At 40.7% G+C, this 23,939-nt stretch overlaps 1 protein-coding gene across 1 annotated transcript; it reads left to right on the plus strand.

The window, feature by feature from the left end:
• The first annotated feature begins 11,040 nt into the window (after positions 1 to 11,040).
• Positions 11,041 to 23,494, plus strand: cxcl14 (chemokine (C-X-C motif) ligand 14). Its single transcript, XM_049742009.2, has 4 exons — positions 11,041 to 11,284; positions 12,936 to 13,041; positions 22,520 to 22,633; positions 23,014 to 23,494. The coding sequence occupies exons 1-4, from the start codon at positions 11,221 to 11,223 to the stop codon at positions 23,027 to 23,029; spliced, it is 300 nt and encodes a 99-aa protein (XP_049597966.1). The 5' UTR covers positions 11,041 to 11,220; the 3' UTR covers positions 23,030 to 23,494.
• The last annotated feature ends 445 nt before the right edge of the window (positions 23,495 to 23,939 follow it).

Raw genomic sequence — 23,939 nt, forward strand, 5'->3', positions numbered from 1 at the left:
TTTATTTATCCAGGCGGGACTACCGAGAACAAATTCAAATTTGCAATGCTGATTTGGCATGGTGATTCATTTACAGAGCCCCAGACATGACATGGGAGAAAAAGAATTAGAACTATGGCTTCAACATATACTGTACAGTATTCATCATCATCATCATCATCATCATCATCATCGGTTTAAAGTCCGTTTTCCAGGCAGCACTGGGTTGGACTGGGTTCTTGATATGGCTTTCTTCCACCGGGAACGGTACATGGCCATCTCGTGGTTCATGCCGAGTGCCTTCATGTCGGCTGACACGGTCGTCTGCCAGGTCTTTTTAGGTGGGCCACTGGGTCTTGTTCCCTCTACGTTATACGACATAACTTTCTTCACCCAGTCGTTCTCGTCCTTCCTCACTACATGTCCGTACCATCGCAGTCTAGTATTCAAACCTAAATAACATGCACATGAAGTACTTATTTATGAGTGGCATATTACTCCCATCAACAGCACACCTGCAATGTATTTATTTTTTTAAATAATTTTTTATTTAATGTTTACCAGCACTGTTTGTCGTCCTACAGAAACAAGGTTTATATGCATATATTTTAATCATTATTTTACATTTGTAGTGTTGATTTTATGTTTTTAAACAAAACAGTGGTGCTGATCTTTTTTCCATTAATTCTATATAAAATCATTTCAAGAGTGAAAGTCACACAAGTAAAAGGAGTTCCATGTTTGGTCACAAATTACGTAAAGCTACCACTCTACTTAATTTTTGGGCCTATGTTTGATACTTTGTTCCAACTGTTAGTCTATTCGGTGACATCTTGCCTGATTTCCAAACTTTTCATTCTCGTCCTAGCGATGGATTTGTTGTGCTAATGTGTGGCCGTAAAATCATTCATTTCTTTTTGTGTCACGTCTGGGGCTCATTACTAAATGACCAAGAGCTGGAGAGCATGTGAAATGAAATGACAACTCAGTCTCTCTGTCTCTCTTTCTCCGCAGGGCGCCGCCATCTGTCCCCTCAACACATGGAATATGTATGATTGCCCTTCTCCGCACCCACTTCCATTCCAGCAAGTGCACTACTTCTTTCCTGTCCATCATCATCAAACTCAGGGATGCTCTAAAAAAAGACAGACATAGATATATGGAGTCAAAAGGCTTCGTTAACATCGTTAATCTACGTAAACGGAGGAATAACACACGAAATAAGAACCCTGGTACTCATTTCAAAACATATACATAACTGCCCAATTTTCTATTGTCCTCATTGGAAAACAAAATCATTTATTGAATATCAGAAAAACAGCTTCGCAGGCTATGCAGAATTTCCCTTCATGGCAAATAAGCTTGGAATCCTGTCAAAGAAACATTGGGTTGATACGCCGATGAAAAAAAACAGTCTATTTTTCAAAAGTCAAAGTTGGCAAGTATGGCAGACCATTAAAATTTAAACCAATGTGAAGCATAGGATGTGTTATCTTTAACATAAAGTACTAGTACCATTCCGGTAAGCAGGAGGCAGCTTCTGGTCATATCATCGTCATCAGCATCTACATCATCATCATCAGCAATAGCAGCAGCAACTTTGAAGTGACAAGTGAACTTGCTTAACTGCCGCAGCACTATTTTGATGCCATAAGCATTCGTCCTGGGGTTGCTTTTCCGAGGGGATTTTCATCATCTAAATGATGACACAAATCCTCCCGTTTAGCCGTACTGCTTGTGACACTGTTGCAACGGTTTTTTTTTTGCTTCTTTTTTCTGTGCTTTTATCTTTTTTAAAACTCCTTCTGTCAACACAGAAATCTAAAGCTCAAAATCTAGTTGATTTTGCAGAGCCAAATGTGTGAGGAAACTAACAATAAGTATCCATTTATTTTGCTTCCTTTGAGTTTATTTCGATCAACCTGTATACATCTGTCTGTCTGTCTGTCTGTCTGTCTGTCTGTCTGTCTGTCTGTCTGTCTGTCTGTCTGTCTGTCTGTCTGTCTGTCTGTCTGTCTGTCTGTCTGTCTGTTTAAGCCCTGATTTGAAGCCTTAAACCCAGACTTGAAACTCTAACTTGAAACCCTAACCCAGGTTGTAAACAGTCATATGAAACCTTGGATTGAAACCCAAATTTAAAACCTAACCCTTGAAACCCTTACTTGAAATCCCAGATTTCAAATATGATTTTAAAGTATTCACCACTACTTAAAATACTTACTTGAAACCTTAACTGTGATGAAAACCATATCCTGATTTGAAACTGCTCAAATTTCTAACACAGGCTTGACTTTTTGTTTTTGTGTGTAAAATCCCCAACCATTGTTTAAAACCTCAACACATCTTGAAACCCTAATTTGAAATCCAAATTCTGTCTGTGTTTGTGTCTATGTATGTCTATGTTTTGAAAACCTAACTCTTTTTTAAACAAAACCCAAATCTGAAATCCTAACTTCAATACCTAATCCTCACTTGAATGTTTCACCTGAAATCCTAAACCTTTGCCAGAAGCCTAACTTTGAAACCCTAATCCTCATCTTTGTATCACTATCATTGTTCTGTCAAAACAAGCATGGAAAGATTTTGAATGGGATTCAGCCAGGGTTAACAGAGACGATTTAATGTACCATCATATGGGAGAAATACATGGTGTTATCTCATGAGAGGACTTTACAAAGGTCTTTACAATGTCTGTCCGTCTGTCTGTCTGTCTGTCTGTCTGTCTGTCTGTCTGTCTGTCTGTCCGTATATAGGTGGTGAATAAAGACAAGAAGCCAAGCTCCAAAACTGGGTGGTCCAATTTCTCCTAAATCTCATGCCAAAAAAATCTCTTAAATCACTTCATATTCTTTGAGTGGCATGAATGTTAATGCTGAGTCCTGACATCATTTTTACATTTAGACAACCTAATATATAAGTACCAATGTTCAGCTCGCTCAACTGTCCCTTTATTATATATATATATATATATATATATATATATATATATATATATATATATATATATATATATATAATGCCTACTAATTGACAATTGGAACAAAGTGGGCAAAATAACTTTGGGTAATGAGAAACATGGTACTTCACCAAGCAGTATACATTTCCATTACGGTAAGTCCACGGAGGGATAGTTTAATGGGTATGATATCAAAGACCATCACCTAAACGAATCAAAGCATGATTTCTGAGAGTATGCTAAAGTTTCCCCACAAAGAAAGAAGATGGAGCAGGTCACTGCAGGCTAATAGAGGACAGAAGACAACAAGCCAACAGCGTATCGGCAGGAAGCTGTGCCAGGGTGCCCTGGGGGAAGTGGGCAAGCAGCGACATGGCAGAGCGCGCACTGATCTATAAAGTTTGAGCTCATGCCGCGGGAGAAGAAAGAATGCACGTGAGCAGATTGTTGGAGGAGTACATCAACGTGACTTCATGTGAGAGATGAACAAGGCAAAGCCAATGGACATGCTGAATGGAATCAAGATTCACAATATAACAACTTGAGCGAGGACTTTTGTGTCCATCGGTCACAAGTACTGCCAAGTCAACAACAGTGACAGAAGACAGGATTGCAGCAGGCATGGGCGATTATCAATTTCAACATTTAATGATAGTACATTTCATGTTCAATGTTAACGTGACATGGTGAACTGAAAAGAAACTGACTGTGCAGAATCTCCTTTACAGTCCCACCCCAATTATTGTAGCACAACTAATCGCTGCTATTAGGTGACTTATTCTATGTTCCACACAAAATCGAATAAACACAAAAACATTCCCATGTGCTAGCACATGTCGAGTCCCAGCAATAGCGATTAGCAAAATGTCGGTGCTTTGATAGCAGGGAGTCATCCAGACATGCTTGCCGTCACTGTGGTTTAGATCCATGCACGGCATGAAAATTGTCACGGTGTGTTGGTAAACGTTGAGGAAATCTCCCGTGTTGGTTTTTCGTGGCTTGTTGTTTTCAAGTGGTTTTTCAAAAGGGAGATCTTAATAGCGTGGTTTTAAATTCAGGCTTCAGGCAAGGTCTCGTGTTTTAGAGGTTTTTTGAGTAACATAATTGCATTCTTATTCTTGACTGGCAAACAAGTGTCCAAAATGTTGACCACAATAAAATAGAAAGAAAGAAAAAAGGAGAAGAAAAAGCCATTCATTCATCATCCTCGAACAACCTCAAAGGCTTCAAAGTTCCTCTGGAAGCGATTCCCGTAGCTATCAGATGTCCTGCTGAAATGCTGCATGATTTTTTTTTCAATGCTTGTGTCAGAAAATGAAGCCCTCAGATCATCGCCACTAAGAGGATTATAGTCACGAGAAGGCACCAGTATCTGCGCATCACGTTGTGGAGAACACTCATAAAATCCCATGGCATTCTTCCCCATTGCCAAGGACATGCCAGGAGCAGGAGATGTCAAGGATGTTGAGGGCAGGAAGGACAACACCCCTGCATGAAACATTCATATATCATATATATAAATACATACCCAGACTTTGATAGATATACACGCAATATGAGGCTTAAAATCTGAGGTACGTGTCAGGGTTTCAAGACAAGGTGAGGGTATCAAATGAGACACTCGAGTCCAATAAGGTTTCAAAAAAGGCTAAGAGTTTGAAAATAAGGTTCCAAGACAGGGTAAGGAGGCATCGAATAGTGCCGCTTGCTACAAATGTCACCGCTTTGTTTAAAGCATTAGCATTCCTGGTCCACCTCAGATGGCGGTCATAGAGCACCTTCCTCTGGATTTGCTTTGCTTGTTAGCAAGAATTTGAAAACACGCTACCATCACCTACGGTACATGTCAAAACCTACACGCAAAGCCCAGTGAATGAGGTTGTCAGTAGTCTAACGTGCTTTTTCCTGACACATCGTGGCATCATCGCAGTAATCAGTCGAGGGGATTGTGTGTAGGATTTGCTTCCATCGTCATGTGGATTGATGCCAACTTTCATCTCTGAATGAACTCTATGATTATCATCATGCAAATGAGGCGCTCATATCGTTAAGTGTGTCACATATGTAGGCGAGGGATACATCAGTGCACTGCGAGAAGAAAAGAGCGCTTTGTTTGAACGTCACTTTGAGTCCTACATGGTTCCTACCCACCTCATTGCTGACTGATTCTAACATTCCTCAACATCATTACGCATGACTCATCACATCCTTTGTTTCGCTACAGGTTCTCCTTGGCTTCCACCGTCCTGCTTGGTCAGTTTTCCAACACGACCGGTGGGGTAACTTGAGTTAATGAGTTCACGGTGTGAGAGGTGAGAAGACACACTTAGTATCTGTGGCCTACGGTGATAATAGCAAATCTCACGTGTCAGACCTTTGTGTATTTGTGTTACGCACATGCCAAAAAGATGCTGGCTGATATCGTTTTTGGCTACGAAGCTCGTAGACCCAAAGGACACGTGGTTAATTAGCGCCTCAAGTTTCTGATAAATACTGAATGACTGCTGCTCTAGAAGCAAATGTTAACGATGCATAGTTGGGTAGGCACCAAGATACAAATTGATAGACACTATCTATCTATCTATCTATCTATCTATCTATCTATCTATCTATCTATCCATCCATCCATCCATCCATCCATCCATCCATCCATCCATCCATCCATCCATCCATCCATCCATCCATCCATCCATCCATCCATCCATCCATCCATCCATCCATCTATCTATCTATCTATCTATCTATCTATCTATCTATCTATCTATCTATCTATCTATCCATCCATCCATCCATCCATCCATCCATCCATGACACCTTAGCAAGAACAATGTAGCAGACACTGTAAACTCACATCAGTGTAACTCCCATCGTAGCTGTAATTGCAATTTTAACAGTAATGTAACTGACTGTAACATCTTAACATTTGTTTCTTTGTTGGTTTGTTTGTTTGTTTCGTCGAAGCCATTCACGGCCTGATGTCTCAAGTCATTAAGGACAAACTCTTCAATCAAATCAACACATCAACTGATACTGCTATAGCGATTTAACAAATGTGTGCAACATATTTTTTTAATCTGCCACTGTAACTGCCACTCACATCATCTTCCCTTCTGAGTCTATATACTTGTGTTGTCAATGGTAATACCAGCCAGCGGGTGTCACACCAGGTGCCATACTGTGTACGGCAGTGGTGCGCACTGCAACATATGTGTACTTATATACTATATATACTAAGCTAACGATTTCACGATTATTATCACAAAAAAATGGAATGTTCCCTTCTAAGCTCATAGAGTTTCCGTTTCACATATTGTCGCTATCCCTTTACTTGTGTGAATAATGCAGGCGTCTGATCACGTTTCCACACTTTCCTTCATCAGGCTTAGTCACGTGACCAACATCGTGTTCTAAAGCTTTATGTGTGTGGCTATGGATAGCTTATGGAGTCCATCCATCCCATAAATCCAGATGTGTTTTCTCTAATCCTCTTATTGCACGTTCAAGATGATCTACAACATGACATATGTTTATGTTTAGTCATGGCTCAGGATATTTTTTGTTTTTTATGGGGAGGAATCCAAAGACTATCCAACTGATTTTATTAATGTCTTGACTTGAGCGTGCGTTTTCATCTTTTAAATGTTTGCCTTACACAAAAACACATTTCATCTCTCAACGTCACATCTTCTCTTTTTGTACTTATGTTTTTGTCTTGTGTGAGATTGAGCAACAGGGTGCATGTCAGGACAGCTCCTGTTTTGTTTGAGCCCTCCCTTTTTTCGTTGATGTGCAGAGGAAATAAATGGCTCACATCGCTTCTGCATCTGTTCATCGACGCCCTCCGTCTGTCTTGGCAAAAGAAGGGAGGGAAAAAAAATTGTGTTTCCGCCTTTTAAGCATGTGCAGACTAGTGATTTGCTTCAGCAGTGCAAGACATATGAGAGTGAAACTCATCACTGCTTTTTTGATATCCAGGATCTGCATTGCCTTTGATCGCCAGAGTCTGTAATGAACATGTCAAAAGTTGCCAGACTGCAATATCACAAAGTGGAGGGAACTGACATCAAATCAATGTACTAACATCACATTGTTTACTTAACAGGCACCGACCGACACTATAAAGTCATCTTGGCAGACACTGTAATCTTACATTCCCCACATGTGGTAAGGAGATCTTGTTTTGTTTCAACAAAACCAAGATTGAACATTTTGGCCATAATTGGAAAAAGTATGTCTGGCACAAACTCAAGGCTTATCACCAAAAGTAAGCAACACCTACAGTTAAGCAAAGTGACGACAGCTTTGTGCTTTGAAGCTTGTTTTTTCTCAGATGGAACTGGGGCTTTAGATAAGTTTGAAGGAAAAAATAAAACATTCAAACACCTCGAAATAAAAACAAAAATGTGAGGAGAGGCCTATTATAACAGCTGAAATATAATGCGGGTATGTAGTGGCACTGTATGGAGTGGCAACTCTCAATTAACAGGGATTTGAATGGAATAGGTTCATTCTGGTTCATTTTATTTATCTCTGTCTCTTTTTTCATATCACAAAGACATGGCCTTTCAAAATGGACGTGTAGACTTTTTTACTGTCACTGACTTTGTACCTGGGGCTGTTACGTCATCCAAGCAATGCCGCAAACATTAGAAACGTCTCGAATTGGGCCAAAACCTTTCGGTATGTCCAAATTTGACCAATTCATAATTTTTTCAAATAGATATTATGGGCCACTTCCCACGAGAAGTTGTTATTTTTGTTCATTTTTTTTCATGTGGTGAAAATGGCTTGCTCTCTTTAGCCCGTATCTCATTGAGACGCCGGTTTTTGCGCACATAGTGATTGTTGGTATTTCATCAGAGTTGCTAAATGGTTGCAACCAGTTGCAAACGGTTGTAAACAGTTTTTCTTGTCGGAAAGAATTGAAACTTTGCGACAAGAAAAATTGTTGACGACTATTAATATTGTTGCCGAATGTCAGGTGAATGTCTTTGCAACCGTTTACGACGTTGAATGAACACTGACAAAAAGTAAACATTCATGCCGTGTGCAAACTTTTGCTAAACTACACTGCTCCATGAGATATAGGCGATGATGAAATGTTAATGGGTTATGTTCATCTGTCTGATGCCAGCGAAACACAAAATAATAATCTGAATTTTTTACACTGTAACATCTCAGTCATCAGGTGAGTTCAGCTGCTTCCATGCGAGCGTGCCAAAACAAAGTTGAGAACACTTTATGTGCCCACACACAGGTTATGTTTGTGCCTTTAGATGGAATCCCTCTTTCAATCGTGCATGTTTGCATTCTAACAACCTCCCTCGACGTTACCATCCAGATATGTTATCACATTCTTTATGAGGTGTTTTATTTGTCATGTTTATCCTTCCACTTTGACCCACTAATACGTTTAAGTGTTCTTTTCATCGCTTTCCTTTTCTTTTGGTTTGAGTTCCCAGGTGCATGATAGCAGATAGTTCCCAGAGGATGAAATATGAACATTTTATTACACCGATTGATCATTAAAATAATCAAGTTTTGAATTGTAATTAGTGTCCCATAAATGTTTAAACAGTTGTTTGTTCGTGTTCACTGGCTCTGCATTCACGCAAAAAGCCTTAGTGACAAACATCATAACACTTTAAAGGGTAATTACATCGTTGCCCCGGGCATTTAGAACCACCCACTTCCTCGTGAACACCTCAGCCACTTTCCCACACACTTTTTGGCATACCTCTCTTTTATATCACCTCGGGTTGCAGATGCATGTCGGTTCCCATTAAAATTTGGCAAGAACAGATGATGATGAAAACAATTATATTAATTTTCAAAACAGTTGTGTCAACATTATACAATGACTGCTGAAACAACATGAGACAAGGAAAACAGTTCCAGACCCAAAAAAGAAAATCCATGATAGAGGAACCATAAAGAGAGACCCTACCTACACATCTTAATTTAAAGCACCCAACATAAAAATATTCAAACACAAAAGCAGCGGCTATTCAATGTTGTGTCAGATGATTCCATGTTAAGCGAGTCAGAACGTGCCACCGACGATTACTACCCAATGCTGACGCACATCTACAAAATTGGTTACAAAAAGTAGACTAGATTTAGGGCTCGGTAAAAGCAGGTCTAAGTTGTGGTGCAGGTAGTTTAACCTGTTGGTGTATTTGATCGAGGCACAGGCAGACACATATTTCGGGCTATATCTCATGTGTGGTGCATGTCACTAGAGTCCATTCATAAATATGATGATGGTATGGTAAAAAAAAAAAAAAAAAAAAAAAGATACGTAAATGGTCCAAAATGGTAAAGTGATCATGTTTGTACCTTGTTTTACATGTAACTGGAAGTTTGACTTGAGACTGAACCAGTAAATGTCTGCAGACAGGAGTGCAGCTTTGGTGTAAACAAGCAGTCCAACGAGCTTATGTAAGTGCACAGAGATATGGTTGGGATGCCTCAGTGTCTACGATCCGACTCGCAGGGGCCGGTAATTCTTCAAAAGAGCTTTTTGTGTCAAATTTCACTAGCGCTGCAGGCTCCCGAAAGGCTTTGATCAGATATTTACTGACTTAAAGTAAGAATATTTTGCCTCAGCCACTTAGCGCCTTTTGTCACATAATACCACGAGAGCTGTTCTCTGTGTTTTAGCATTTTCTGAAAGGCAAGAAACTTTTCTAAATGTTCTGGTGAAATTGCAACTTTTTTTCTTTTTGTTTACGCCTGCTGGCCACAGTATTAAGTAGATCTTGAATCTATACACAACCAGAGCTGACAGTAAATTCATGATGTACAGACATGAGAATAGTTAGTCGACCTTCAAAAAATTATATTGGTTGAGTCCGCTTGATTTTTTTTATCAAAATTCAGGCTCCAAAGTTAGATTTTCTTGGTAACGTAAATGTGGTCTACCATGAGTAGAATCTGAACGTCTCAAATAACGAAATTGGAAGTCAGCCATTTCAGTTTAGAGCAACTACCTCATGGCATGAGATAGACAAATTTGTCAAAATTGCAAACTTGAAATTTGTCTTTTTTTAAGCAGACATTGAGACGTGTTTGCTATTTCAGTGATCCTGCAAAGAAAAGTTTGTCCAACCTAGTTTTCCGTCGTTAGATCAGATTTGGCATCACGAGTCGACCCACAAAAAACTTAACCTTTCAAGCTGTGATTAAAAAGTCACTGGAAGGCTGCCATTTTGCTTTAAAGTTGACATTTTAGGGTCATTTCTGCCATTTCCACCAATCGATCAGAGACAAGCTTGTCCAGACCAGTTTCAAGTAGCATCTGCCAGCAAAGACACAGTTTGGTTGAATGAGACCATTTTTGACTCATGTCCATAAAAGCATGCTTGGATGAGTTTGATGTGGAATAATGACCCCGCTGACATTTTTACCATAAATGATGAGACAAATTATGAAAAACTTACATTACACGCGCACACACACACACTTGATGTAGTAAAAGCCCAGTGAAGGCTGTGGTCCGAGGGTCCGTGGGATGGGGTCAGGTCTTCGTCTCAGGGCCATGTCTTTACAGGTCAGTGATTCTCTTGTTAGAAAGACTACAGTTGTTAATATGAACGCCAGTAATATGGCCACACATTCTCATAAAAAGATTGTTGCAAACCTAACTGCTTTTTTGTTGTTGTTTCTTTATACTCAACGTGTAATTCTCTGTGTTATGTTTATTTTGGCAGTGAACTAACTTAGACCCCTTGAAGCGTCTTTTTTGATCAGTTGTTCACTATCTGTCAAACTACTGCTTGTTGTGAAGTATTTGAGTTGACTTCTCTGCCTTTATAAGGCCGGCACTCGTATCGCATGCTTTTGCTCGCAAAAAAATGACCTTCTCAAAAATCTCATAATGCATTTTATTAATAAGTTGTTCATAATCTTTATCCATCTGTATCTCTAGCTATTATATTGTGTGGCAAATGAAGCGTTATATGAGTGTTTTCTTTGTCATATCCACACACATTTCATGTTATCTCATGAAATGGACTCCGTGTGCTCCTCATCCCTCCTGCGTGGTGATTGGCCGTCTGGTGGTGCATGTTAATGAGCTGAGGGGGGCAGCGGGAGGCTTTTAAAAGCAGCAGCTAAACAGGCAGTCGAGTGAGAGCGTGTGCTTGTGTGGACCTCCTCCATCACAGACCTTTCATAAGATCCACGTCAGTGGAGATTCAACTCTGACACTTTTGACACTTTTCCCCCAACCTATTCTTTTGTTTACAGTGTTTGGATTTGGGATTTTTGAGCAGGTTGAAGATATGCTACGGTGCACAGTCGTGCTACTTTTGCTGGTGGTGGCCTTATATGTCCTGAGTGCCGAAGGTAAACTTAATGAATATGTTTAATTCTTGCTTTATAATCAGATGTCGGTGTTTTGATATTTGGGTTTTAAGTGTGTGTATACCATCAGAAAACATGGCGAAAGCTTGCTAGTCAACTTCTTGGGTGTACAAGCCCTTTCAACACGCAGTTGAACTGATTTAATTAAAGGCATGGCACAGGGGCGCATAGAGAGCGGGAGCCAGCGGGCGGAAAATTAAATGGGTTTAATAAACGTGGGATAGATTAGAAGCATTTTTTTGAGAATAGTTGCTTTGAATGATCAGATTATAGTAATGTCGAAAAAGTTGTTTGGTGGACAAAACACAAGCCCACCAGACCCATTTCATACAGTTCATTCATTTGAAGAAAATTCTGCTAGTAAAAATCTTATCTTTTAATGACAACATTTGTACAGTAAATAGCCCTTAAACATTGTATTTATCCCCTAGTTTGTCAACTGACCACAAAGATAAAGTTTTATTGTAATTTTCAACAGAACACTTGGTGTTTTAATGGTCAGTGGCTAGCCCATTTATCCATCGAGTGGTGAAATTTTTTTATGAAGTGTATTTTACAGTAATACAGAGCACCTGTAATTGCTGACCAAAGAAAATCCTTGTTGTTAGATGGATGGAATTAATTTAGCGGCAAGGCAGTAAGCCACCGCAATTTTATTAAAATGTTGTTTTATGTTTACATTTAACCTGGAATGTTTGTTGTCACTGTCCATAAAGGTTTTACTGATTATTTAAGCAGTGAGGCAGTATCACATCACATAGTATCACTTTACATTTATTATCATTATCTTTTTTTTTTTTTTTTTTTTCTATTTTTTTTAATATATTCATATTTGGATATATCTCCTACACATTTGCAGTTAACCCCTTGGTTGTTGTTTTTAAGCTGCATATTAAAGATTTTCTCCCCCACCCTAAACATCCAATTGTGGAGCAGTTAAGACTGAGCCACGCGACTTCTACAATTGCAACACATTCTGCTCCCCTCAGTTTTATGATGGAACAGTATTTGTATGAGCTATGGCATTGGAAATTTTAATTGGGAAAAAAGATACATTTATAGGACTCACACACATTTTTTTTCACCTCAAAAATAACATTTTGATAGGCCTTTGTTATCATGTAGTGTTTGTGTTTTGGCCGTGAGGGATGCAACAGCTTTGTTTGTGCGCAAGCAAACAGATGTTAGCAACCTTGGCTCTCAACCTCCGCCCCACCACAGCAAACCAAAATAAATATATTTTATTAGGCAGTCACACAACTGTCAGTGAACAGGGGGTGATGTCACCTTGAAGCCGATGAATGATGACGACTGGACAAAAATGTGGATACACTTGCACACCAATGTGATGTACATACTACCTGCTATTAAAACAAGGCAGATATTGTTCATGCAGATCAGGTACTTTATGTACTTGATAAAGGGGACAGTGAGAGTTCACTACAGTTAAATGTGACTTCTGGGAGAAAAAAAATGAAATTGCCTTACTTCCTTACGTAATATATAAGAGGCAGTGGACTGCCATGACAAGATAAATGGGTTTTCTAAAGACAAGTTTAAAAATCAAAGTAACATGACACCAACAGAAGATATTTCTATGAACCTTTTTTGTTATTATTGTTCTTTTCGATAGCCTACAAGTGCCGGTGCACCAGAAAAGGACCGAAGATCCGTTACAAGGATGTGCAGAAGCTGGAGCTCAAACCCAAACACCCCTACTGTCAAGAAAAGATGATATTGTGAGTATTTGTTTTTTAATCTTCCTCTTTTCTGTTGTTCATGTGAATTGAAGGGGAACCACAACTGAGGGATGTTATGTCAGCTTCACAAGCCAGTTGCGTAAGATGTGCACTTGGCTTCCACCTGCAGGCCAATTGTGACATCACACTCATGAAAAACCGAAAAGAGCCAAATAAATTTTAGACAACTTAATGTTTTTAAAAGGAAGACAAATTGTCAACTTGCTTAATTACTGAGAAACATATCACAGAAATTAAACTGGGTCGTTAACATAATTTGAAATATAGACTTTCCAACATTATGACAATCTAAATATATAAATTCCCATTTCATTACTAAAGTAATTAACAACTTTAACAAGTTGCTTCTATCATATATTTCCTGCTGTATTGATGATTTTGGTGATACAATTAAGTTTAAACTGCAGAAAATACTTCCTTCGTATTTACTTTGAACATATTTGTAATAGATCTTTTCCACCATTTCATGAGAATCTGCAAAAATAATATTGTTGTTCAATTGCTAAATATGCTACAATATACATATATGTTAGAAAAGAACAATTTGATGCTTTTATTACAAAATGGACAAGTTTACATTTTTTACTTTTTGTTTGTATTTTTAACCTCTACATTGGGAAAAGAAGTCAGGCTTTAGCTTGATTAAGTGCATTTAAAATGTCACTTCAAGTTAAGCCCATATTTCACTGAGAAGCAAGTGTTTGTGCACAAAATATTTTGTCAGGGTTTGCGAAAAGGTTGGAAACGGTTGCAAACAGTTTTTCTCGTCGCAAAGAAATTTTGAACATTCCAAAACTGTTGATGACTATTAAAACTGTTGGGAAATATCTAGCGAATGTCTTTGTGACCTTGAACGAACCCTTACAAAGAATCAAAATTCAGGCTGTGCGCAAACCTTCGCCAGCCTTCACAGCTCGGTGAGATATGGGCTATCATGTGGGTGTTGTATACAAAAAATCCTCTAAAACATCACATTTTCAGTGGTAGCGTGTCGCTTGACATCTCTGTGGGTTGCTCGATTAGCATGTGACGAGGGGGCCGCCACCTTACTGGTGCCCAGTGAAAAATGAGTCTCTATGTGAGTTTGAGGCAAAGGCACTAAACGAGAGATAGACAAAAAGAGGGGGAGAGGAGGAGAGAGAGAGGAATAAGTGTCTTTTTGTTGATTTTGCAGTAGTTTGGCTCACATGGCTTGTTTGGCTTGTTTAGGCATTCTAGTTGAAAAACTGCTCAACACCAGCCAGGAGGGCCTGAATGGTCTCTCTTTAACTACTTTTGCCTCCATTTTTATAAACTTTACATGAGAGACTGCAGTTCTGACTACATAAAATACTGCCCCCAAGAAAGGGGAAAAGTGCTTCTAATTGTTTTTTTTGCCATTTCCATTTGAAGTTTTCTGTCAGACTAAACAAAAAAACTGAGAATTACAAGTTGTGTGTATATATCAGGGGTGGGCAATTAATTTTTACAAGGGGCCACATGAGTTGTGTCAGAGGGCCACACCTACAATAACTTAAACCTGCTCAATTTTCTTCCATTATAAAATGCACTAAATTATTTAGTTTAAATAGCTGGTACTGATAATTAGAAGAATACAATTATTCTGTTTATATTTACATTAAGCTATGTGAAATTGTGGTGTATAGGTCAAGTAAAAAAAAAAACAGTCATTAATCGGTACAATTTATTCTTAACTTCTTTAACTTTTCCTGAAATGACAAAGCCGCTGCATCTCTGGGTGTGAAGTTTGATAAAAAGTCCTTGTTGGGCTTGCAGTTTTGCTAGCAATGCATCAGCCGCTGATGCGCGCTGTTTATCAGACAGATGTATTTTTTCTCATGCTTGGTCGTGTAGTGGCGACTCAAATTATATTCTTTAAACACAGCGACCTGTGTACCACAAATCAGGCACACGGCTTTACCTTTCATTTCTGTAAAGAAATACTTGGCAGTCCATGTCTTGTTGAAAACACGGCGATCCTTGTCAACTTTTCTTTTCTGAGGGTCCGCACACATTTCTCGGGCAGCATTAGTTCGCACTGTTCACCTTCACGCACAGCTCACATACATGTACGCTACACGGAAGTGCAACACCTTTCAAAATAAAAGCAAAACAGTTCTATTGCACGCACGACACTGATTTTATTTTATTTTTAAAATTAAGTTGTAATCAAATATAATTTATGATTGGCCTCATGCGGGCCGGACAGGGACGCACAAAGGGCCGGATGTGGCCCGCGGGCCGTATTTTGCCCAGGTTTGGTGTGTGTGTGTGTGTGTGTGTGTGTGTGTGTGTGTGTGTGTGTGTGTGTGTGTGTGTGTGTGTGTGTGTGTGTGTGTGTGTGTGTGTGTGTGTGTGTGTGTGTGTGTGTGTGTGTGTGTGTGTGTGTGTGTGTGTGTGTATATATATATATACACACACACACACACACATATATATATATATATATATGGCTGACTAGCTCAATCAGTAAGTGACATGACTTACAAACGGAAGACCCGGGTTCGTTTCCCGGCAGGGGCACAATATGAGCAATGAGCGATTACCTTACCAACAGTCAGTGTGGGTCCTTAGGCAAGACCCTTAACGATACCGCCTACCTCAGAGATAATGAGAGTACAAGAAACGAAAGACATGCCGGCTCAGACGTCGCCCGGACAAAAAAGGTCTGCGTCAGGTGCTGGGGAACCAGAGCACCCTGATGACAAATGGGCTACTGGAACAAGACACAAATGGGCGAGATGCGAGAATAAGGATCTGTTGGAATGCTACTACTCCAGCAACCCGAGCGAGAGGGGTTACATGCGGAGAATGCGGGAACAATGGCAACTTCAATACCCACAGTCAACACTATCGGCCAAGCAACTAGTAGCTCAATGTTCCAATATCCATAAACGGCACCTGCTATCACACCTCGAGATTGATGAGATACAACATAAATGCCATAGCGAAGGCCAACCAGAGCACCAGGTCAGAGACGAGTTAAATCCATGTAAAAGCCCAGAGGTTGGGTACGAAACCCCAATAAGCACAATCAAGCTGAACGAGGCAGCAACTGACCTGAAGAACAAGATCACGGTGAGAATGAATGCTCGGGAACCTAGATACACACTGCAGAGGCTAAGTGAAGTACCCTCAGAAAGTCTCCTAGAAGATGTGAATGCAGCATTGACAACAATTCCTACGGCTACCATCACTGAAACCAATGAGCTGATATACACCTCAGCAGCAGTGATCCTAGAAATGCTTGGCTACAAGAAGAATGACCATATGCGACCACAACAGTGCCCACCATGGAAGAGAAGGCTGGAGGCCAAAATCAAGATAGCACGGAGAGAAGTGAGCCAAATGACAGAGGCCCAGAAAGGTGCAATGAAAAAGCAAGTTCCCAAGAAATACAGCCATATGCCCATACCTGAAGCACTCGAAACTGCCAAACAAAGACTCCAAGCCTTGGCCAGCCGCCTAAAGAGGTACACAAGAGAGAATGAAGCCAGACGAATAAACAGGTTGTTCACAACACAACCAGCGAAAGTATACGCTCAGTGGCAGGGGAATAATAGCAGAGCAGACCCACCAAGGCTGGAAACTGAACAGTACTGGAAGGATATATGGGAGCGGGAGGCATCACATAAGAAGGATGCACAGTGGCTGGTGGCTCTGAGAAAGGACCACAGCAAGCTCCCTGAACAGAACCCAGTAACCATCACAGTGGCAGACATCCAGAGAAGAGTCTCAGGAATGAAAAACTGGACAGCACCAGGCCCTGACATGATCCACAGCTACTGGCTCAAGAAACTTACAACTCTCCATGAGCGCCTGGCAGCACAAATGAACCAGCTGCTAAGGGATGGGACTCACCCTGGATGGCTAACCCAAGGGCGTACGATCCTGATCCAGAAGGATCCATCAAAGGGTACAGTCCCATCCAACTACCGGCCAATCACCTGCCTCTCCACAACATGGAAGCTGATGTCGGGCATAATATCAGATAAGATCAGCAGGCACATGGATCAATACATGAGCACTGCTCAGAAAGGGATTGGTAAAAATACCAGAGGAGCAAAACATCAACTCCTGGTGGATTGAACAGTCACCCAAGACTGCAGAACTAGACGTACCAACCTGAGCACTGCCTGGATTGATTACAAGAAAGCATATGACTCAATGCCACATACTTGGATCACTGAATGCTTGAGGCTGTACAACATCAATGGGACTCTGAGAACCTTCATCGCCAACTCGATGAAACAGTGGAAAACCACACTTGAAGCCAATGGCAAGCCACTTGCACACGTGACCATCAAATGTGGTATATACCAAGGAGACGCTCTGTCCCCAATGCTGTTCTGTATAGGACTGAACCCCCTCAGCCAAATAATCAACAAGACGGGCTATGGATACCAACTCAGGAATGGGGCCACCATCAGCCACCTCCTCTACATGGATGACATAAAGCTGTACGCTAAGAACGAGCGGGACATTGACTCCCTGATCCACACTACCAGGATCTACAGCTCTGACATCGGAATGTCATTCGGACTTGAGAAATGTGGCCGCATGGTGACTAAAAGAGGAAAGGTAATCCACACAGAGGGGGTCTCACTCCCAGAAGGAACAATAGCAGACATTGAGGACAGCTACAAATACCTTGGAATTCCACAGGCAAATGGCAACCTTGACGAGGAAACAAGGAAAGCAGCCACAGCCAAATACCTCCATCGAGTAAGGCAAGTCCTAAGAAGTCAGCTCAATGGCAAGAACAAGTCCCTAGCCATTAACAGCTACGCCCTACCAGTAATCAGGTACCCTGCAGGAATCATACGGTGGCCAAAGGAAGATATACAGATCACAGATATCAAGACACGGAAGCTCCTAACCATGCATGGAGGGTTCCATCCCAAGTCCAGCACCCTGAGACTGTACACTAGCCGTAAAGAAGGAGGCCGAGGACTAGCGAGCGTGAGAGCCACGATCCAAGATGAAACATCCAAGATCCATAAGTACATCAGGGATAAGGCCCCAACGGATGACGTGCTCAGTGAATGTCTCAGACAATGGGCATCAAAGGAAGATGAGGTGCTGGAGGGACCATCATGGGAGGACAAGCCCCTACATGGTATGTACCACCGAAACATAGCTGAAGTAGCTGATATCCAGAAATCCTACCAATGGCTAGAAAGAGCTGGTCTGAAGGACAGCACAGAGGCACTGATCCTGGCTGCACAAGAACAGGTCTTGAGCACCAGAGCAATAGAGGCCCAAATCTACCACACCAGACAAGACCCCAGGTGTAGATTGTGCAAAGAAGGTCCTGAGACAATCCAGCACATAACTGCAGGGTGTAAGATGCTGGCAGGTAAAGCATACATGGAGCGCCATAACCAAGTAGCTGGAATAGTGTACAGGAACATCTGTGCAGAGTATGGACTGGAAGTCCCAAGATCCAAGTGGGAAACACCTCCAAAGGTGGTAGAGAATGACCAAGCCAAGATCCTCTGGGACTTCCAGATCCAGACAGACAGAATGGTAATGGCGAACCAACCGGACATTGTGGTGGTGGACAAAGAGCAGAGGAAAGCCGTTGTGGTTGACATAGCCATCCCAAATGATGGTAACATTAGGAAAAAGGAACATGAGAAACTTGAGAAATATCAAGGGCTCAGAGAAGAGCTGGAGAAGACCTGGAGAGTTAAGACTTCAGTGGTACCTGTGGTCATTGGAGCACTAGGGGCAGTAACCCCCAAACTGGAGGAGTGGCTGAAACAGATCCCAGGAAAAACATCTGACATCTCAGTCCAGAAAAGTGCAGTACTAGGAACAGCAAAGATACTGCGTAGAACCCTCAAGCTCCCAGGCCTCTGGTAGAGGACCCGAGCTTGAAAGGAAAAAGAGACCACCCACGGGGGGCGAGGAAAAGGTTTTTTATATATATATATATATATATATATATATATATATATATATATATATATATATATATATATATATATATATATATATATATATATATATATATATATATGTGTGTGTGTATATATACACACGCGCGCGCGCGCACACACACATATATGGATGACATAAAGCTGTACGCTAAGAACGAGCGGGACATTGACTCCCTGATCCACACTACCAGGATCTACAGCTCTGACATCGGAATGTCATTTGGACTTGAGAAATGTGGCCGCATGGTGACTAAAAGAGGAAAGGTAATCCACACAGAGGGGGTCTCACTCCCAGAAGGAACAATAGCAGACATTGAGGACAGCTACAAATACCTTTGGAATTCCACAGGCAAATGGCAACCTTGACGAGGAAACAAGGAAAGCAGCCACAGCCAAATACCTCCATCGAGTAAGGCAAGTCCTAAGAAGTCAGCTCAACGGCAAGAACAAGTCCCTAGCCATTAACAGCTACGCCCTACCAGTAATCAGATACCCTGCAGGAATCATACGGTGGCCAAAGGAAGATATACAGACCACAGATATCAAGACACGGAAGCTCCTAACCATGCATGGAGGGTTCCATCCCAAGTCCAGCACCCTGAGACTGTACACTAGCCGTAAAGAAGGAGGCCGAGGACTAGCGAGCGTGAGAGCCACTATCCAAGATGAAACATCCAAGATCCATAAGTACATCAGGGATAAGGCCCCAACGGATCACATGCTCAGTGAATGTCTCAGACAATGGGCATCAAAGGAAGATGAGGTGCTGGAGGGACCGTCATGACAGGACAAGCCCCTACATGGGATGTACCACCGAAACATAGCTGAAGTGGCTGATATCCAGAAATCCTACCAATGGCTAGAAAGAGCTGGTCTGAAGGACAGCACAGAGGCACTGATCCTGGCTGCACAAGAACAGGCCTTGAGCACCAGAGCAATAGAGGCCCAAATCTACCACACCAGACAAGACCCCAGGTGTAGATTGTGCAAAGAAGGTCCTGAGACAATCCAGCACATAACTGCAGGGTGTAAGATGCTGGCAGGTAAAGCATACATAGAGCGCCATAACCAAGTAGCTGGAATAGTGTACAGGAACATCTGTGCAGAGTATGGACTGAAAGTCCCGAGATCCAAGTGGGGAACACCTCCAAAGGTGGTAGAGAATGACCAAGCCAAGATCCTCTGGGACTTCCAGATCCAGACAGACAGAATGGTAATGGCGAACCAACCGGACATTGTGGTGGTGGACAAAGAGCAGAGGAAAGCCGTTGTGGTTGACATAGCCATCCCAAATGATGGTAACATTAGGAAAAAGGAACATGAGAAACTTGAGAAATATCAAGGGCTCAGAGAAGAGCTGGAGAAGACCTGGAGAGTTAGGACTTCAGTGGTACCTTTGGTCATTGGAGCACTAGGGGCAGTAACCCCCAAACTGGAGGAGTGGCTGAAACAGATCCCAGGAAAAACATCTGACGTCTCAGTCCAGAAAAGTGCAGTACTAGGAACAGCAAAGATACTGCGTAGAACCCTCAAGCTCCCAGGCCTCTGGTAGAGGACCCGAGCTTGTAGGGAAAAAGAGACCACCCACGGGGGGGGGGGGTGGGGAAAAGTTTTTTTTTTTTTTTTTTTTTTTTTTTTTTTTTTTTATGTGTATATGTATATGTATATGTGTGTGTGTGTGTGTGTGTGTGTGTGTGTGTGTGTGTGTGTGTGTGTGCGTGCGTGTGTGTGTATGTATATATATATATATATATATATATATATATATATATATATATATATATATATATGGTTTCTCTGTACGGTGGACTTTCACCTAGTCAGTGAACATAAAGAAGTGGAAGTGTACTGTGATGAACAAAAGCGCAAGTGCACACACACACACACTCATACAATGCATATCATGCTGTGAAACTAAACGGTTCAGGAAATAGATTCAAAAAGCCTTTAATCTAATCCTATGATCAATGACTTTTACTAAAAAATACAGCCCATTTGTCTCCAAGTCAACTCATTTAACATTCATGGCAGTTGGATGGAGAGGCCAGGGCATGCTGGGTGTTGTTCTCACATTTTTCTCTCCCTTTGGCCAAAATGTGCCACATGCCAGGCAAGAGGTTACAAGCAAGCCGGCCCCGTTCATGGAGTTCTCATGTGAAATTGTTGAACGTATTGTTATATAATGCAATAAGCGAGTTTAATGGCGGCCAAAGAATTGCCGTTTATCGTCTTGCATACAAAAGAAAGAATGTTCTCAAGCTTCTGAGTGTGTGAGTGTGTTCTGTGCAACTAAATAAAACACAATGGCACTTTCACATAGCAGCCAATCATCAGCATGTCGTTTTGATTCACCTATATGTTTAGAATTATTTAAAATTAATTTCTGGGCTTCATTTCTCAGTGTTGCATGACATAGAATATGACAGGACACAGTACGATACAATTGGATAGGAATGTCTGGAAAATATGATGCAATCAGCCATGATACCAGACAAGACGATGCAATGGGATACCGACCATGAGCTAGAATACGATGCAAAAAAAAAAAAAGGATATGATACAATACAATGCAACTGGCTACAATAGCACAAGATACCATTTGACATGACATTCTAGGATACAATGGGACTGGTGTGATATCAAATGATAGCATACAATCTAATTGGTACTAAGGGATACCCAACAAAAGAATATGATGCCATACAGGAGGATAGGATATGTGGCGAAAGATGTGACTCAAAAGAATCATTCAATCAATTAAACTTTAAAACTTTCAACTAAAAAACTAAAAACGCAAAACAACGTGCTTTTATGAGTTAAGACTCGCCACTTCTATCAGCCTACAAGGATACAGACCTGTGTGATCTGGTATCATAGGATCTACAGTAATATCTGATACAACAGGACAGAATATAGTTTGATGGATGCAGTACAAAAAGAAGCGATATCCTATGATAGATACAAAACTAGATACAAGAGGAGAAAATATAGTACGATTTAAAACGATTGATACATTCCTACAGGATATGACACCATACAATATGCTGTAACACTAATTTAAATGAGATTGAGAGATTACATATTTAGTTTTGTCAATATGAGCATATTTACCTCCTCCTTCCCCATTTCTCAACCAATTCAAACCATTCTAACTTCGAACTGCTCGTCTCATCCAGGACATAAATGGAGTTGTTTATTCCCTTCACAAAAATCCCATATTTTCACAATGAACTGCACAAATTGACGTATTTTACATTTTAACCTCCTCCATCCACACTTATCGATCCATTCAAACGATTCCAATGTCAAAATACTTCATTCAGGACTTCTTAGACATGTTTTCCCCCGTATTTAAAAAATCCCCATTTTTTCCCCAAAATGCCACATCAACAATGTTTTTTTTTTTTTGTTTGTTTTTTTACAATTCAAACCTTGTGAACCAACTTCATATCTCACATTCTACATTTCAACAACTCCACAGAATTCACTATTGATTTGTTTTCCCCATTCAGCGTGACGATGGAGAATGTGGCTCGCTTCAAGGGCCAGGAGTACTGTCTGCACCCTAAACTGCAGAGCACCAAGAATCTGGTCAGATGGTTCTACATCTGGAAAGACAAGCACAGGTGAAATCATTTTATATTCAAATGAGACTATATTACCATCTATTTGATAGTAAAAACAATTAGAAATAAATCCCTTGTAATGATCATGCGTGGTATGTAAATGTTTTCCAACAATACAGTACATTCTCAATGGGACATTTGCTACAAAAGTACACACGACTAAGGTGCTTTTTAAAATCACAAAACAAATACAAGTCTAATTTTTCATTTCAGAACTATGAATCATTGCAGTTGTCGCAAACCTCTATTGAAAATAAATACATTACTTGAAAATGCTGTAAACCAGTATCCCCACCAAGGAGCAGAGACGATACCGAAGCCAACTAAGAATGCAACTATTTAAAAATCTTATTTTAATCGACTCTCCTTTCCCTCTGCAGGGTATATGAAGCCTAACACATTGACAACTTTTCATCACAAGAAGAAGAAAACATTTTTTTAAAAGTCTAAATAAAAGAAAACAACAACCACCGGAACTGTTTAAGATGTCGCATTTCTGCAGTACGTCATTGTCTTATTCTGTGGAAGCCATCAAGAGTTAAACTTAACAATACGTAATTACATTACTCTTGAATGTTTTTGTTTTGTTCTTGCCACACAAATATACCTGCACATATGTACGTATGTACAACATTCATTACTCTTATTTTGTATGCATTCCAATTTCTAGTCCATTTTGTAAACATTGATGTCTATTAGCATCTTTATAGTGATGTGTGTAAAGTGGCTGCATTATAGTTGTCTTGATATGTGATTTGAATGTTTTTTCAGCTTTGGTTGATTGACCAATACACCATTCAACGTTCGATTGTGTGTATACAAAATAATAAGCGCAGCAATAAAATGTCCATAAAGAGCAAATTGTTTGATTTAATTTGTAGCCCCACATTTGAATGTTCTTTCGAAGAGTTCAGAAGTTTCCAATGGGGTGGCGAGGGGGTGGCAGAAGGTTCAGTTGGGGTAGGCGCCGGCGAATGTTGTACGTAACTCCCTTCATACACATGCATGCCCGCAAATGCACACGCGTGCACACGTACGCAAACATTCTCACACATATTTCTAACTTAGGTTTCCTTGTCCGCATTCCCTGGCACATTTTCAATCCTTTCAGTGTAAACGAGAAACAAAGCACTGTGAGCGATCACGTCGGCCGAGGTGCGGGTGTAGCACACGTGTAGCTCTGTAGGACTTTGAGCTGGATAACCATAAAATAAGCACCGCGAGCAACCTCCTTCTCCAACTACAGACTCCCTTTCGACTACATGTGTCTAATTAAGTGACCTTTTCATGAAAGTGAACTATGCAT

Source organism: Syngnathus scovelli, chromosome 1, assembly GCF_024217435.2.
Source record: "Syngnathus scovelli strain Florida chromosome 1, RoL_Ssco_1.2, whole genome shotgun sequence".
Lineage (NCBI taxonomy): Eukaryota > Metazoa > Chordata > Actinopteri > Syngnathiformes > Syngnathidae > Syngnathus > Syngnathus scovelli.